This window comes from Rhea pennata, chromosome 1, assembly GCF_028389875.1.
Source record: "Rhea pennata isolate bPtePen1 chromosome 1, bPtePen1.pri, whole genome shotgun sequence".
Taxonomy (NCBI): domain Eukaryota; kingdom Metazoa; phylum Chordata; class Aves; order Rheiformes; family Rheidae; genus Rhea; species Rhea pennata.
The window spans coordinates 187884680-187902556 of NC_084663.1; the positions used below are offsets into that span (position 1 = coordinate 187884680).

At 42.0% G+C, this 17877-nt stretch overlaps 1 protein-coding gene across 4 annotated transcripts; it reads right to left on the bottom strand.

Moving 5' to 3' along the window:
• Positions 1–1187: 1187 nt before the first annotated feature.
• On the bottom strand, positions 1188–16581 carry SLC25A15 (solute carrier family 25 member 15). 4 transcript variants are annotated; one of them, XM_062567067.1, is made up of 7 exons: positions 16515–16581; positions 14976–15105; positions 10821–11079; positions 6159–6296; positions 5649–5818; positions 4452–4610; positions 1188–3542 (listed from the first exon to the last, which is right to left on the bottom strand). In XM_062567067.1, the coding sequence occupies exons 2-7, from the start codon at positions 15028–15030 to the stop codon at positions 3418–3420; spliced, it is 906 nt and encodes a 301-aa protein (XP_062423051.1). In that variant the 5' UTR covers positions 15031–15105; positions 16515–16581; the 3' UTR covers positions 1188–3417. The 4 variants fall into 4 exon arrangements, with proteins under 4 accessions (XP_062423051.1, XP_062423053.1, XP_062423054.1 ...); XM_062567069.1 differs by lacking the exon at positions 16515–16581 and adding an exon at positions 15987–16197; XM_062567070.1 differs by lacking the exon at positions 16515–16581 and adding an exon at positions 15666–15958.
• Between the last annotated feature and the right edge of the window lie 1296 nt (positions 16582–17877).

The following is a 17877-nucleotide window of genomic DNA, read 5'->3' on the forward strand; positions in this document are numbered from 1 at the left end:
AGTTGATTCTATTTCACTGTTTTCCCCCCCCCCCCCCCCACCCCCATCTAGATTATCACATTTAGGTCCACAGGAGAAGGACCTCATGTCTCTGCATTTCTACATCACTCCAAACTGCTGTGCAGAGCAAGACCAGTTGAGGTACACTGTGGCTTTCTTCAGTTTCAAGTGTCCTGTGGGGGGTTTGTGTGTGTGGGGGTTCAGTGCTTAACAACCTCATAACTTTTTTTTTTAACCTACCTGAGGCTGCCCCTCAAGGTTAAGGGGTGATGGCAAAGTTAATGCTCTCTAATGCTGTCTCTCTAATTCTACCACTGCCAAGGTCTGGTTGGAGAAAAGTAAGAAATTGTGTTCATGTAGGAGAATGAAGCTACGCCACTGGAGGGTAACTGAGCAAGAACCAGGATAGGCCTCTGTCTATGCTAAGAACTGGGATAAGATGTGACCAAGTTCCTTTTAGCTTAACTCTAGCAACTGGATTGTGCTGGCCTCAGATGCCCTTTTTAGTCCCTTGCATGGCAGTTACTGCTTGTGGGGCAAACTGATCTCATGACAGCAGGGGCTGTTACAGTTGAAGAATTCCCCCCTCCCCCCTTTGAATTGAAGCATGCTGTTAAGCTCCAGCTACTGCGTAAGCAGGATTGAATAACAAAATAGACAGCTGTACAAGAGATGCACTGAAAAAAAAAACTTGATCTCTACCTTATGGGGCAGAAGATAGTACAGTACTTCCTGAATTCCCTCTTCTGCAGTGGCTTTGCTGCTGTTAACCTCCTCTGGTTTTCAGAGTGGTGGAGGAAGATGCATCTGCAGGCTCTTCAGAAAAAAACTTTCATTGTTTAAACTTTCTACTTCTAAGAGTTCTTTTTTGTGGGGGGGGAGGGGGCAAGAAACTTGCTTTTATAGCTCAATATCATGTTAATCAAATGAGTTAAGCACTAATACTAGACCTGCTTTTAGTACTTACAAAGCCTTTATTTTCTGTGGTGGATCACACCAAATCTGCTTTTATTCACAGCACCTTGTTAAGTTACCCTGTTCAATTTTGAGAGCTTCAGTGAGTCACTGATTGCTTCTAGAAACCCCTTTAATTCTAGAGGGGCAGTGACATTGACTTTAAACTGTATGTCTTTGTTCTTCAGCTACACAAGTTTGGTAAACTTCATTCCAAAAAACTAATCAGGTACTCAGTTAAATCAAACTTTATTCCCATGAGTTCTTACTTCCAGCATTATGAAGTTTTCAGAGTGCTGAACACTGAACAGTTGACACAAGTGTACAGCCGAAGCAGTTGTGATACTTGCACATTATAACCTCTCAAAATGCATGTCCATTTCAGCCTCTACTTTTGGTTCTAAAAATCTTGCTTCTCTTGAAGCCTCAACATTTGTTTTTAAAAAATTCAACTGTCAGCTTTAAAAAATGAAAGCAAAGACAAATCTAAGAAATAGATTGAAGTATTCCACTGCTGTGGATTCAATTTTTACCTTTCTGTAACTATTACAAACGCATATAAATGTACCATTCATCTTGTGATAAACAAGTTTGAAAAGAAGTCGAACACCTCTGAGAGCCCCACCTTCGTACCTGAGTTGTTTAAACATTTGGCATAAATTCCTTAAAGTACTGACTATGCACAGTGCTACCTTGTTGATTACTGCTTCCAGTGCACTAATGCGTTGCAGTAGCCACTGAAGATTCTTCAGCCATGTGCAGCTTGTAACTCTTTTTCTCACGGCTGTTCAAAGTGAAATGTTTGGTTCTTGTTGCACATGAAGCAGGGTTTGCAGAACTGCAGAGACTACTTTTTGCCAGGAGGCTAGAGTGCTGCAGTAGAGTAGCCAATTCAAGTGAATTCCAGTTCCACAGTACGTACTGAGACATCTGTGCCTAAAGCTTTTTCTTCCTTCTGAGGTACGCGGTTTCAGTTGTAATTGGTCAGTTTTACAGGCCACAACTGTTAGCTAGTATTTCCAATGACAGTGACCTAATCTTTAGTGAGGAGAAACTCATTTCTTTAGAGCTACTGTAGCTCAGATGATTTTGGTGGGCAAAGAGCTCTGCCAAGAACAGAGAGGGGGGACTAAGCTAGCTGTTGTAAGCACACAGTCAACATTCTTCTGTACAGCTCCATGCATGATTTATGAACCGTGCTACTTTGAGACCTACTTGAAATCAGGCCTTTTCCCCAGGATAAAGCCTGCTTCTATGACAAATTTCTTCAGAGTGAAAGTGGCATCTAAAAATAGGTGTTACTGTATCATTATAGACAATGGTAACCAACTGGCCTTGGGCTGCATGTTTAATCAAGTAACATGAACACGCAGGTACACCCTCCAGGCCTGATGGTGATATGAGCTGTCCAGTCATATGAGCTTTTTCCACTCAGCTGAAGAGACACAGCAAGTGGCACATGTGGCAACACTCCTCCCTAAGACAGGGTGAGGTCAGTCATCTTTAAGAACTCAGTGCTGCCCTTCTGTTCCTCTTCAGCTTCCTGTTCAAGTAGATGGGCTTGTCTAGGTCAGCATGGCCCAACCAAGAGTCAGCTCAAGGTTGCAACTTTGTGCTTTGAGCCAAGAGCTATTTCCAGAAGTCCTCCTTTCTACAAGTGTTTAACTCATTGATATTCAGTGTGCTCAAGCACTTCTTAGAAGAATCTAGAGAACTATAACATTTGTGTAAAAATGTTGCATATATCTTTTAAAGGCAATAACTTCAAGTTCTACCTGTAGCACAGGAATGGCTCAGCTTTAGGTCATATGAGTATAAATGTATATATACCAGGGAGAGGGGGGTGGAAAGGAAACTTCCTGCTTTTACAAGCCCATTTACTGGGACAGTTTTTGTAAGTCATAAGCTGACTGCATTGGCCTTGGAAAGTCACAGAGCAGAAGGAAGCTACAGAGAAGGATGTGGACCTAGCTGAGAGTTAGAGGCAAGTCATACTCACCAAGGCTAGACAAGACTGCAGTTATTTTGAGTCAGAGATGCTTTCTATCAACAACAACTGGAAAACTTAATAACTGCAGCATAGATTTTTGAAATGGTGCTTTGTCTTAAATGAATCACAGCCTATTGCTGCATGTTACATTAAACCTAATAGGTCAATGTAGTTAGGTCATCTTTTGAACACCATTCCAGGTGGAAAAGACCTTTTTATGACATGCAATGTACCTAGTGCAGTATCTGCAGGATGGAGATAGTTCTGCAAGTCCAATTCAAGAAATACACGTGTCTAAAACAAACAATAACAAAAAGCATTAAAAAAAATCCACTTTAAATTTAAAGTCATAAATCTTAAACTGGAGCCAAGTTCCTTAAAATAAGGTCACCGCTTTGGCTCTAATCGGACCCTGATACTATCTACAGGTTTTTGCTCATTTTAAAAGGTTGTTCTCCCTTTGCTGGAAGGTATCAGTAAGAATCTATTTGGCTCATCATGAGTTTCCGGCTGTATTCGTAGGCAAGGAACAATGCCCCATTGGCCAGGAATGCACGGATCATTGTAGGCTTCAGTCCAGAATACAAGGCAAATACACCTGAAAATGAAATCAGACCTGGTTAGTAGAACTTGAGTGTTAAAATGCTGATCCGCATCAACCTCTGTGCTTTCATTTTTGAAGGGTAGTGAAGTAATGCTTCTGCTTAGAGGGACACAGAGCTGAACTCACTGATGCAGCAGCTAATTGTTTAGGATTTTAGAGCATTTTCTGGATATTGATATAAAAGGAATAGCTATAACGTGAGCTTAGCCATTTAACTTTAGATGCATATGTTAGAAGCTTGATCTCTGGCATGACAGGTCATCCAACTGGCCACCTTGGTCAGAGGACACAATTCACAGCAGCTGCACCAGAACTGGAAGGGGACAGAAAAGAGGGCGGGACTACTGTAGAGCTCCTGCTTTCATAATGAACATCTTCCCTAATAACAGGGCCAGGATTCATATCTGCTGCCATCAACATTCTTGTACCAACATCTGTAGTGTCTACTCCAAGCCTTTTCCAGATACGAGACTCTTAGGGGGATGCTCAGAGTTGCCAGTCTAATCAGACTTGGAGATCCCTCAGTCAGTCATGTAGTATTGAATTATGTATTTTCTAAGGGGAAGAAATGCTCTACTGAATTTAAACAGTTCATTTCATGTGTAGGGTTGCTCACAGGTAAATGGAATTTGTTCATTTATCTGCTTTTAACACATACAAAACTTCTGCTAGCCTTAAGTGAATCGTCTCCTGAACTGAACACTACAGTAGAATGCTGTAGGTCTCATTTTTTGTTGCCAGAATATAACAGCATCAATATTTCTCTTAGGATTACTTGTCTGTCAGTCTCTAACATATTATTGATATACTAATATACTAGATATCTTAACTAATTTTCTGTACTGAAGGGGATAAGTTTGAGTCTGCAGCCCTACAGATTCAGTTGATATTCAGCACACTCACCTTCATTTTTAACAATGCTTGCAAATGTTCCCATAAAACCTGTCTGTTTTCCAGTCATTGAAAGAACCTGAATTCTGGATTTGACACAGTCCACAGGATACACAGCAATCCACAAGCAGCTGCCTCCAAAACCTCCACTTAGCAGCAAAGGAATGGGACCTAAGGTTAAGAAATAAGTTTTTCTACACAGCACATTTATCAATGTAAATGGCACTGTATTTCTTCTGCAGAAGAGTAAAGGAGAATGTAGAGGAACCTGCTTATGGCAGAAGAGCAGCTTCTGCCTCCCTCAAACCTTTAAGTTAACTGGAAGCCACTAAGTTCCAGTCTAACCACAAGCTCAAAGGTTGTAAGGACTGCCTTTTAGCTACAGGCTGTGCTAAGTGTAACTCAGTTCAGTTAATACAGTTAAGACAAAATTTTAACTCCACTCCCCCTTTCAATTATAATCACTTTTTAATGAACTTTCTCAGGCTCAGCGTGAGAAGTTTTAGAGTCATGTCACAGTGACACTAATGACTTATAGAGACTTGTTTGGTACAATGAAATTATTCCATGGTCAGTTATTTTTCATGATGCAACCTCATTTTGCATTTCAGATTGGATATTTATAAATGTTTTGCAACAACATAGACCAGAAAGCATGCAGTTGAAATATTAACTCCCAGCAAGACAAAGGGTTATTGTTAAGTCTTCCAAAGGAGATCAGCAATCTTTACTCTCGTATCTTCTGATTTTGAATGTCTAATTTTGGATCTTAGTGTTTTGTTACTATCATTATAATGGCATTTAATGGTAAGACAGGTTGCAACTTTATAAAGATCACCATGCATTTATATGCTATTCAAGAGAACAGAGCTAAAGACTTCCAAATCACTCTAAACAGCTACTGAAATAAAGTAATTCAGTGTTTTGTGATACTGTAGTGTCAGACATTGAAGTCATTTTTTAATATTAGCATTAGCTCAATATATTTACTCTCCACTTACAAAAGCCACTTCAAATTCTTTACCACGTATATACCAAATGCACACCTCCATTTCCAATGCCTCTCCAGTTTTCTTATCTTTACATGCATTTTACATCTGCTATGCATCATCAGCATATCTGCAGGCAAGCTATGCCACTCTCCCTGTGTCACCAATAACATGGTTATTGTTAGAATCTAGAATCTACCTGGAATAAGGAGAACCATACCTAATTCATCTTTTGATCTCCCAGAGGCAAAGAATGACCGGCTCAGTTCATATCCTCCAAAGAAGAAGAAATATCCTGGGACTTCCCGCAGCAAAGTGCTTAACAGGCCACGATAAAATCCAAGGGGACCATCCTTTTGAAGAACCCCCTTCACTACTGACCAAACTGTACTGATAAAGAGGTTGATGCAGTTAGTGATTCTTGATAGCTTGATAAATAGAAAATTACAGAACCATAAATAATTTCAGCTAGCATTAAGGGTTAGACCACTGTATAGACAACAGAACTTGTGTAGAATTAGAACAGAATCCTGCCTGGAATGTTTCACTGGCACCCAACTTTGCTAGCAACTGAAGGGAACCCAGGCATGTGCTGTGACCTTCTCTATCGCAGCTCTTTCTTGGTTAACAGCACAGTACAAATGTGACACTGCTGAGTCAACACAGAATTAAAAAAGACACACACAAAAAGCAAGAGATTTCAGAGATTCCTGGCAGGAGCTATACTTACTTGTGTCCTTGCATTATCTTTCCTGACAACTGCATTTCATGCATGGTCTGCAGACGGCACTTCACCAGCTCCGTGGGGCAGAGGACAAGGGTGGCAAAGGCAGAGGCAAAGGAGCCTGCAGCAGCATTCTGCAGATCACTGCAAGAGAGAAACTGCAGAGTGTATTTGGGCACTGGCCTTCGAGTCATGCTGGAGCCACTGCTTCCTGAACCTACACCCTATAAATATTACAAAGAAACACTAAGGACAATCTTGCGGGAAGGAGAGTCTCAAGAGGAAAATGGAGCTGCTTGAACTACAGAGATGGAAAAACTAGCTAATTTCATCTTCATATAAATCTCAAATAGATCATTTCCTTTGACACCTAAGGAGCTGCATTGCAACCTTTACCCTTTGTACTGTATTTTAGTGACTGCAGCAGAATAAACACAATCAAATCTTTCCTTTCTTGGCTTTTAGAAGAATTTACTTAGACTTTTGTTTTACTGGGCAACTTTTGGGGACTAATCACCTCCCTAAGAAGAAATGGGCAAGAATTGCCTTATACAGATGTTAGTGTTCTCAGATCCACTGTACTGGTATTAATATAGATTTTTCAAGTGGAAGATGCTACAAGTCTGAAATCAAGGAATGCTGTGCTGTTAACATCTTTGCTGTAGATGAGCTAGCATGAAGGCAACTGTATGACACAGATAATGCAGATAAACACAGAACATACCACTGAACAGGACACCACTGTAAACTGCATTAACTCACAGTATTACAAAACAGGGACTTATTTCATGGTAACTGATTTTACAAATAGCTGCAAAGTCTGGACTGATAAATAGCCAGGACTGGAAGGCTGGTACTCCAAGACCATACAGCTTATGATATGCTTAAAACCTGCTGCTACAGACCTTGACATATCAGACAGGAGCTGCATGACAGCAGAGCACAAAAGTGAAGCTCCTCCCTCCTTTCAGAGCCTGCAGAGCCAGTACAGCAAAACCTGACCAAGCCGCTGCACAGAACCTCTTTCCATGCCAAGGAGAAACTGGCCCTGTGCCCAGTAGTTCTGAACACCTATAGAATCAGAGAGGAATTAAAGCCACAACTTTTCACCTCATAGAAGCACCATGAAACCAAAGTTAAAGTTAAAGCTTGTGAAATATTCAGGTATGGCAGTGACAAGAACTGTCAAAGAAGAAAGAAATCAGTAATTGTCTGCAGAGCTGTAACTGAATAGTACACAGCAAATGAGAAATTACACCAATTTCATGACCCTTCTGTAGCACGCAGCTTGGTGCAACAGGGGTCTGAGATGCAACCTGCTAAAGCTCAAGACAGAGCAAGGCAGAGTTAAAAAAAATACAGTATGTGACTGTTCCTTGCAGTAATTACGCTATGGGCTACAGCAAGGCAATACAGTTACACACAGAAGAATTAGGATGAGAAAAGATGGAAGAGGTGCCCTCTAACTGCATGCTGAAGAATACATAGAATCTTTTCTCTTTTAAGGGGGAAAAAAACCCTAGAGGCTATACGACAAGGATACTAACAAATGTACATGAAGGACTAAGAAATAATTGAACTCTTTCCTACTTTGCCTGTCTTGATGGTTTTAATTCCACACAAAACAGTTCAACTAGATGTGCTGTCTAGGTGTTGGTCTTTAATGTAGTGAACTTCACTGCAGAAGTGATAAGCCTTGAATACTGTGCAAGTTCCCTCTCAACATAAAATGCCTAATTCAGTATTTTTCTCAGGGGAAAAGTTTTGACCAGCATAGTACAGGAGCAAAAATGTTCTACTTCTATGCTGCTGTTTCTATAAAATATATTTATTTTGCTTTCCAAAGCAAATAATCTGTTTAAGCAGATTAGTCACGTACTGAGAAAGTTGGACTGAGGTGAACATGGACAATAATTGCCTCAGTTTTGACTTTAGCATGAAAACCAGTCAGTTTGGTTGAATTAAATAGACATTTAAAAAGTAATGGAATTTAGCACTTCTCTTCCTGTCTGTCTTTTTTGTCTCACACCTCAATGACAGGTATTCCTTTAACTGGAAGAAGTGCTGTTTTGTAATTGTGCTTGTAATGGTTTTCCAGGGGTCACACACTAATCAAGGGATCCCTAACCACAGGGAGGCTAGACAAGTTTATTTCCAAGCCATTTAAACATATTACTGAAAAGGCAGCTAAAGCAAAAGCAAGCTCTTGTAGTTAATTTTGAGAAATCTCAGAGACTATAAAACAGTGTGCGTGGGGGCAAGCTATTGCTTAAATATAGGTAAGAGGAAAATAGTCATGTTCACCTCAGTTTGTGACTTTACGTATTTTGTTCTTCAGGCTAAGACAGCAGGGCAGTTTCTAAACAGCAGGCACAGCGAGGGTTATAGCTCCCTGCTCGTTGCACCCAAGGTATGGCCACTGATCAGGGTTTTCCCCCCTTCCCCTGCAGCACGCTACAAGGCTCCTGACTCTTCCAAAACAAGACCAGGTGGTGATGCAGACCACATGTATTCAGTGCACCATTGCAGGCTGTGTCAATACAACTCTCATAGGTGCTGCTTATAAAGATGACCCCCATGATGATCCAGATGAAGAGAGTAGGGCTGAGGGAGAAATCTTTCTAGTAAAATTAAATCCTCTAGCGTTTTGTTCGAATACAGTCCTGCTTGGTATTGCAGTCTCACTATTTACTCTGACCAACAACGTATTAGGCTGCCAGTCTGAATTTGAAAACTACTGGCATCTGATCAAGGAAAACAGGGAAAGATGTCAGAGACACTTGCTATTGCTGTATATTCAATTTACATTCCCATTCTGTATCCTGCTCTGAAACATGGCATACACTGATGCACATTATTTGGAAGTTTCCTGGACCTACTCCAGCTACATACATTGTAAACAGGCATACGGCACTTCTCAATCAGTGATTTTAAGAAGTGATCCTAGGACTTCTGCAAGTCTTTGGGCTACTTCCAAGGAATCCACAAGTAATAACCAAGAAAAGCATGCTGTCAGTAGGCCTACATGCTACATTTTAGTGGGAAAAAATGCTGGGTCTGTAAGTTAAGCTAGCTGAAAATTCCTGATCTATGACAGGAATAAAAAGTAGAAAGCAGTTAATATAACTTGCTTCTTCATCACTTCATATTGTCTCATACCAAGCCTCTGTCTAGAACACAGCACATCCTAACACCTGACAGGAGGAGTGTAATATCACTTTTGGATACCTGCCTTACGCTTCTGTAGCTGTGTTACATCAGAAATGTGGAATGCAGTATCACAGCTCCTCAGCCACTTCTATTTAGAGATGGAAGTGACTGAAGCCAGAACAAAGCTATTAATAAAAAGCTGAATGTGGTTCAGCTTTGCATTACTCTCAGAACGAATGAAGGGTAGCTAGGATAGCATCACATGAGTCTTTTACACACCATGGGGCAGCGTATAGATGAAAAAAGTGCAGTTACTCTCACCACTGCATAGAAACATACCATAAGAAATGGCCAACAGTAAGGCACACAAACTACTGGACCACTTGACAGCTGTGAAGTGGTGAACCTGAAGAAAAGCCATCCTTGTTAGAAAGAGATTGTGATCATTATGTCACTGTATAAATCCACGGCTTGTTTACACCTGGAATACTCCACAAAGCCCTGGTCTCATGAGCTCAAAAGCCAGATGTGTTAGAATGAAGAGAGTTTTAGAGAAAGGCAGCAGCTAGGGTGACCAGAAGAATGAGCAGCCTCTGGGTGCTGAGTGACTGGGTGGGCTGGGACCCTTCCACCTAGAAAAAGGCTCAGGTGGGCAAGGAAGCACAAAGCAACTGACAGATGTCTGCAAAATCCTGAGTGGGAAAGACAGCAGCTAAGGACTGACAGTTCACTGTCTCTGCCAGTTACTGAATTAATGGTTACCACCAGCAGAAATCCTTGCCAAAGGGTGTAGTAGATGCAAGGAATTTACAAGAACTCAAAGGGTGACTGGACAAGTGCTTCAAAAGAGATCCACTAAAGTCACTGACTAAACAAATCTCACCATGATTAATTCTCTGAACAAAGTATAATAGGCTGTCAGAGGATCTGGAGGAAATGTGAGATGGATCTTCTCTTTTTCCTCATCCCTCGGCATCCCCACTTATTGCCAATGCTGTAGAAACACACCGGGCTATATGGAATTTCAGTCCAACCACCATGGCCATTAGATTCAAGTCTTTACAACTGGAAAGAAAAACCCTCAAACAAAACAAAAACATACCCACCAAAAACAGAAAAGAACCCACAAGACAAAATTACATAAAAGTCTTCTCCCTTCAGTATGTCTCCCAGTGAGAGGAAGCATTACCTACTCTGTAAAGTCAGAACATGGCAATAGAGAGAACACCAACTTTACAGGTGTTGCAATGCTTGGTCCCTTTGGTGAAGTAGTTCAAGTCTTAAATATTCCAGTTAAATTGTGACTGCCCAAACCAGCCAGCTGCAGTGAAAAGCAGACTGCTCTGTTATAGTTAGATGCCATACCCTAGCACAAAAATCAATATTCCAAAACATCATACTACACAGTGTATTGGCAGGGAGAGGCCTGGAGCATCTCAGGTGCATCACAACAATATTAGCGGTTGAATGACTTTTTTTCTTTTTTTTGCAAATACAAAACAGATTTCTGTTACTAACCTGAGCTTTGTTTTCCTTTCTACTCCAACAATTCTCCTCACAATTTGCTGGCAAAATCCATAGCACATGAACAGGACCGAGTTCTCTGCAACGTTGGCTACAAGCGCTGGTGTGGTCCCTTTGTAGAAGCCTCGAAACCCCACTTGTTTATAGGTCTTCACAAAACAGTCAACAATTCCTTTATACATGTCAGGGAACGTCTGCATCTTCACCTTTGCTGTGTCAAAGGGCTGGCCAGTCACCACACACGCAGTCCCACCTAAGCAAGCAGTGGAAGTTAAGAGGGTGACTGAAGGCTATCATGAGTGAAGGGCCTATATACAAAAAACACTATTATTTAAGTCATGCAGTGGATGAATTCTCTGCTGGAAAAAGACAACTGCACTGATTTTAGTGCAATGGCATCTAATACGTCAGTGGTGAATTTAGTTCCCTGGAGGAAAAAAATTACACGTAAAAGCAGCAGCAACTTGAGTCTCATTAAATATGTTGTTAGCTTAATAAAAATTAGTATTTCAATTAATCAGTTTATTTATACAAATAGATACTTAACAAAAGTATTGTCCTACAATTGAATCACCTGTGATTATAAACTAAGCAATGTTTTGCCTTCCTCATTAATGTAGTGGTTCAGAAGCTTGATTTTATGTGCCAACAACAGAACTACAAGATTTGTAAGCAGGGGATACAAAGATTCCTCTTAAAGATTATTCCAGGACAAGAACACTGCAGAGAGAATGTTAAAACTAATGATACATTATAAACTGATAACCAAAGATAAATCCTTCATTTCAAAACTCCAGATGACTCTTAGTTACATTTATTCCTACCTACTGTAAGAAACTGTCCAGGAGAAGTTAAAAAAAAAAAAAAGGGCAAGAGGGCAACATTTCTCAACATGTTATCTTGTCCAAACAGAACTGCAAGGTCAATACCCTAGGAATTTGTCAGATACTTTTCCATCAATATCTTCTATAACCACTTTGTCCACACTATAGTACTTTTCCATGAGATCCAAGTTAATCCAATAGTCTGCAGAAAAGGCTGAAGATTATACACTAGTATTTCTTACTGAAATTTATTATGACAGCAACATACTGGGAACTGTGTCTAATAGCAAGCAGAGGATGTGTCTTATATGGATCTCATAGTTTCGATGTTTTAAAAAGAAAGAAGAACTAGCCTAAAATAGAAGTTTATCTTTTACCAAAGCACAGTTGGCACACATATACCTCAAAGAGGATACAAACTAGGTGCTATTTTTCAATCACAAAACTGAAATAATTATCTGTAAATCCAGATAATATAAAAAGACAGAAGTAAAAACAAGACTGCATGTGCGAACCTAATTAATCAAGTCTAGTTATTCTTCCTCCAAGGGAGAAGAAAAGCAAGCAAGCTCTGGTTTAACTAGGGTTAAAATTCTCAGATTTTACTCTTTGCAAACACAGGTTTGTGTTGCATCATTGTTGCGCCTCTGCAAAGAGATACTTTGGGCCTTTAAGAGGAACCCACGATCCCATGCCTCACAATGCCTGATTCTCAACTACAGAAGTCATTAAAAGTTCCAGAGCAAACCCTGCAAGGAAGCAATACCTGAAAAGCTTCTTGCTCTGGAAGGACAACCAGTGAGAGAAATAGCTGGCTTATGCTGGTAACAGCAACATAAGCCTCATACGAAAAGCAGAGCAGGAGCTCTAAAAAGGCTCAGCCAATGCTTCTTGCAGGGAGCTCAGGTAGATAGGAGTCTACAGGACAAATACTGGGCTCCTGTGGGAAGATGGACCTAAAACAGCCACATGTGGTAAAATAACAGCCATTGGAAGAAGCCAAGGAGAAGAACCAGGAAAACCAGAAATGCCCTTAGGAAAATTGGGATTTGACTGTGAATGGCAGTTCCAAAGAGAAAAAAAGATGTCTCCTTACAGTATCTCTGGATATGGCATAAAAGCCGAGCAAAGAACAGCAAACAATTTTGTAAGCTTCAAGGTAAAGACAGACAGTCCTGGTTAACATCTCATAAATATTATAGAAAATAAAATAAAATTCTTCTAACTAGGAGTAGAAACTGTAACACCCCTCAACGCTGCTCATTAAATAGAATTTAAAGTTTAGATTAAGACAGTCCCTCATAATAGAAGGGGAGCAGTGGGGAAAAGAGTCCTGCTTAATCAAACAGAAGTGATTAGAGGTTTCTCAGATCCTATGCCAAGAACTATGAGTCAACAGGCAGCTAAATAATTTGTTTTCTCTTGTTCTGAATTTACTTGCCCCCAAAAGGAAAGGGTTCCAACAAACATAGCATTACTTACAAGCTAGTAAAGACTATCTGGCAAGGGAGGTTATGCATTCGGCTTGTTAAATAGCCAAACACTGTTTGGCTTGTTAAATAAGGTTTCTAAAGGGAGCAGAGACCTGTAACTACCAATGAATGTAAGCGTACAGAGCTGGTTTGTGGAAAGAGTACAGAAGATAAACAAACACTAGAGGAACAACAAAACCTTCTATTACAACAGTGGTAGCAAAGCAAAGAACAAGAGCAATGATTTATGAATACTGAAGTCACATTGAAAAAGATACAAATTCCTTAATCCTATCTGAAGAAATAACTATACCAGAGGAGAAAACAGCATAATTTATGATCTTTCTTATCTCTACTGCCAAAAAAGAAGCAAACCTAAAATGCACATTGGCTGCATGCATGTGTGCATAGAATAGCACCACCGAGCAACAACTTTCTAAGATAAGGCTTGTTTCTAGCTCTTGTAGCAGCCAAGATGAGACACTTCAGGCTTCAATTCAGAAAGACAGTTTGGGAGTCAGGGTGCTCCACTGCCCTGGATGTTAACAGCAGCCTTCCTGAGCTGAAGTACTGGAAAGTAAAGCAATCACTCCTCGCATTTAAGCGCCTGGAAGCACCAGCAAACTGTCAAGAACTGCACAAATAGTAAATTGCTTCTTTGAAAATAGAGCATTTTTTTTTCTTTTAAGGAAGAAAGAACAGACTAACAGAGATGAATTTTTCTAAGGCAATGAAGGAATAATAGCAGAAACACTCCTCTTTCCTTGCAAGGAAACAAGGTGTTGTCAAGTCAATGAACATAAAGGAAGTATTATCTGGGTAAAACACAATGGAAGACCAAATGCTTTATGAAGATGCTACACTGGATTAATAAAGCTGCCACCCCTTGTTTCCTTACTGTACTAAGGTAACTGCATTCTGAAAACTGACCTCCAATAACTACCCTTGAACTGAATGCACTTAATATGGTCATATCCATGGCAGTAACACTGTCATTAAAAAGACTGACTGTAATAGGCACTGTATGAGGAAAAAGAAAAAAATAAAAACCATTAAACTGATCACAACAGCATATTAAATAAAAATCTTTCCTTTCTCTTTCATCACATTAGCCATTCCAGCCCAACATTTTGTCTGTTCTGGACATCATGTAAGCTTCTTTGGGAAACTAGCTTCTCTTTGTGGCTAAGACTGTCCTTATGATAAAAGCTTTGCCACTACCACTACAGCTGTATTTCCTCCTTGCTCCCCCAAAATGAGATTTCTAACATCCAAAAGACCCCTTTCCCCAGCAGAGTTAACAACTGATACATCCATTAAACACAGACATTGCCAATACAGCAATGTCAGTGAGATAGTGCAACTTTTTCCAGTTGTTGTGTTGTGACAACTACAACAAAGCTTTATCGCACAGACCAGGTCTAAGTGGAAGCTAGTTAAGAAAATAAACGAACACCAGTCATACCACTAAGTTTCTCAGCTTTTAAAGATTTCCATTTGAATATTATCTGAGCCAACAGCCCTTCAGATAGCCTCTTGCCTGTTTCAATTAGATGGAGCTCCTGTAACAGAACTTGTTCACTGCATGAATTTATTGCAAAGCTCTACTTGTGACTGATATTCCAAAACTCATGTAAGCAGGAAAACCTAACACTGACACTTAAATCTACTCCTGGAAAATTATTAGTCTAAAATAAAGGTTACACATTTCCTTTTTGGCAAGGGTTTCCACTAAGGAGGCATGATAGTGCATTCACAACACTGGCTGAAGTCAGCTGCTTCACTTCCATACCGTTCTTTAAAATGGAGATGATTGCAGAAGTTTTGTGCAGTTAAGGCCTTTCCAACATTACCTGCAGCTCCTGCTGTGAGGTCAACAGCAGCCTGAATAGCAGAGTTCATCCTCATGCTTCACACTTGTTTGTCTGCTACTACAGAGTGAAGAGTCCCCAGTTTCCTGGCAGGTGTTGAGATATTTGAACCCTGAGGAAAGAGAAAGATGAAACTTATAAACTACTTACAACAATACCTCTGACAGGCAGACACATCACATAGAAGCTTTCACTTCCATTCAACTTATTTTAAAGCATTTAATGACAAAAATACTTGTCCCAGAGACTAACCTGAGAGGTAGCATACCTACCTACATTTTGTCCCCTGACTGCTGCAGACTACCTTTGCAACATTAAGCAAATCTTCTGGGATCTCATACTGCCTAGCTTCAGGCTGTTTGGGCTCTCAGCTTCCAGTCTCCCTGGATCTCTCAAATGAGAGCAAAGAGCACCTCTAGGGAACAGCGTGAAACATCACCTTTCTGCTGACTATAGGAGTGAAGTCTCTATCACGTCTCTAAGGCTTGTCGGTAAGAATATTTCCCTCTCTGTCTCAGCTCCCCACTTCTCCAGAAAAACAGGGTTTTGCTCTCGTCGTGGTGAGCAACAGCTAAGAAAGTTATATCCATGATCGCAGAAGACACAGACACTTCAGGGATTTCTACGCACTGAGCCGAAGAGCTCCCGCTGTTTCAGGACCATGTCACTGACCTAGAGACTCGGCCGGCAGCGCTGTCAAACAAGCTGCACGTGTCTTAAAAACGAAAAACAACACACGCAGGAACCAGCCCCTCATTAACTACTACGCTTGTCTTCAGGCGGAGTAAGCCAGCAAAAGAAACGTTCCTCATTCTTCTAGCGCACGGCAGAGCTGCTCGCGAAGCCCGCTGTCTCCCAAGGCACCCTGCCAAGCCAAGAGGAGAACTTGGCCTGTCTTCCAGTGGGTCATGCTGGAAGCACACCGAAAGTCTCCGTGCGGGTTGTACGAACCTCATCCTCCCGAGAGCTTCAACGCTACGGGCATTTGCTTACCAGCGAGGCTTTAAGAACAGCTGTTTCTAAACAGGCTTATTATTCTCGAAGCTTAAAAAAAAAGACGGAAAAACAAAAGCCAAATATTGTCACGCGGTTATTTCAAGCGTTAGAGCTGCTTAAGGATGTAATGGGTTAAAGGGAAAAAATAAAATAAAACCGAGCGCTCTGGCAGCGAAGGACGCTAATTCCTGACGCTGTTCCCGACCCGCGCTGAGACTCGGCTCGGCTCGGCCCGGCTCGGCCCGGCCCGGCCCGGCGGGGTGGAGGCCGCCCGCGGCGGCGGCCCGGGCCCGGCTGCGCCGCCCCGCGCCGCCCTCGGCCGCCTCCGCCCTCGCGCAGCGGCACGGGCGGACGGGGCGCGGGCGGCGAGCGGCGGGCGGCGGCCCCGCGCGCAGGCAGAACCGCGCCAACGGCCGCGGGCGGCGGGGCCGCCTCGCGCAGGGCGCAGGGCGCAGGGCGCAGGGCCTCCCTCCCCCCTTCCCCGCCGGCTGCCGCCGCCGCCGCCATGACGCGGCCGCCACTCACCGCTGTAAGGCGCCGCCGCCCGCGGGAAAGCGCGGCCCGCGGCTGCCGGGCCGGCGAGGCGGGGGCCGGGCCGGGCCGGGCCGGGCGGGGAGGCGACGGCCTGCGGAGGGGCCGAGGGCGGGGGGAGCCCCGCGGAGGGCGGGCGGGGGCCTCGTGTGCGGCGCGGGCCCGGCGCCGGGACTCGCCTCTTCCCCTTATTTTTATCTTGAAAACATCATTTTATTATTGTTATTATTTTAATGGAAGCGTTTACTTAGGCGGGCTCCCTTCCCGTAGGACGGATGGGAGCAGAGCGTTTTTTTGCCTCCTGATAGCAGTATTTGACACTTAAAGCAATACAGGAGAAGGGGAATTAACTTGCGGCCGTTTTTCCTACTATATGCCTGAATAAGGCTTCCCTCAAACTTTTCCTGGCTGCCTTTTTTAAAAAAAATCCTGTTGAATTTCACTCAGAGGATTAAGCTGTTTTGGACTAAGCTCTTTCGTCTCCAGAATAAAGATACAAGAGTCTTAAGATAGAGAGGAAAAGATTTATCTGCTCTCTGTGGGACTGACTAAAATAAAAGGGGGATTCTTGTGCCTTTTCAGCTGGGTTAAATGGACAAGTTATTGTAGAGATGCAAAGTGAGAGGCATTCCTGTTCTGAAGTCTGCCAGAAACTCTAGTTTTCCCCTTACCTGAAACGTGTCATCCCTTCGCACACGCCTTGGGACATGGACAGACTATCGTAAGCAACTTACTGCAGTTTAGCAAGTGACTTCTGATCAGCCGAGTCCATGTAAAGTTTATTATTTAATTTTGTGCTCCTAGCTTTCAGGGACTATGAAGAGAGGTAATATCACTTTGTTCAGCTAAAACTGTGCAAAGCTCCACACAATGATTTTTTTTTCTTTTGATTAGAGTTAATTGAAACACTTCCAGACCCTTCAGAAGCGACTTGCAGTTGAAATCACTATAGGACACAGTACAACCTGTGGAAAGGTAAATTAGCAGTAGCTACAACATGTATCAATGCTTGGTGGTACTCAAAGTATTCCACAAGAACGTGTGGTGTTTCTGGGAAATGCCACATGCCTGCAATCAGTGCTGAGCTGCACATGTGCTTACGTGTATCAAGACACATACACCTACCTATTTTAGCTTAGATTCATGGTGTTTTCTCACAGATAAAAACTGGCCACAAAGCCCAAACTAAGGAAAAAGCATTATGAATTCCAGAAAGTAAAATACACCTGTTTTCCCCATCAGTTTTAATAATAAGTTGTAGGCCTCAGATGTGGGTGATCCTGTATGTGGTTGTTTTCTTGACATCATTCCTTTTAAATAGTTTGAGGCTATTCTTCAAAATACCACAATTGTTAAT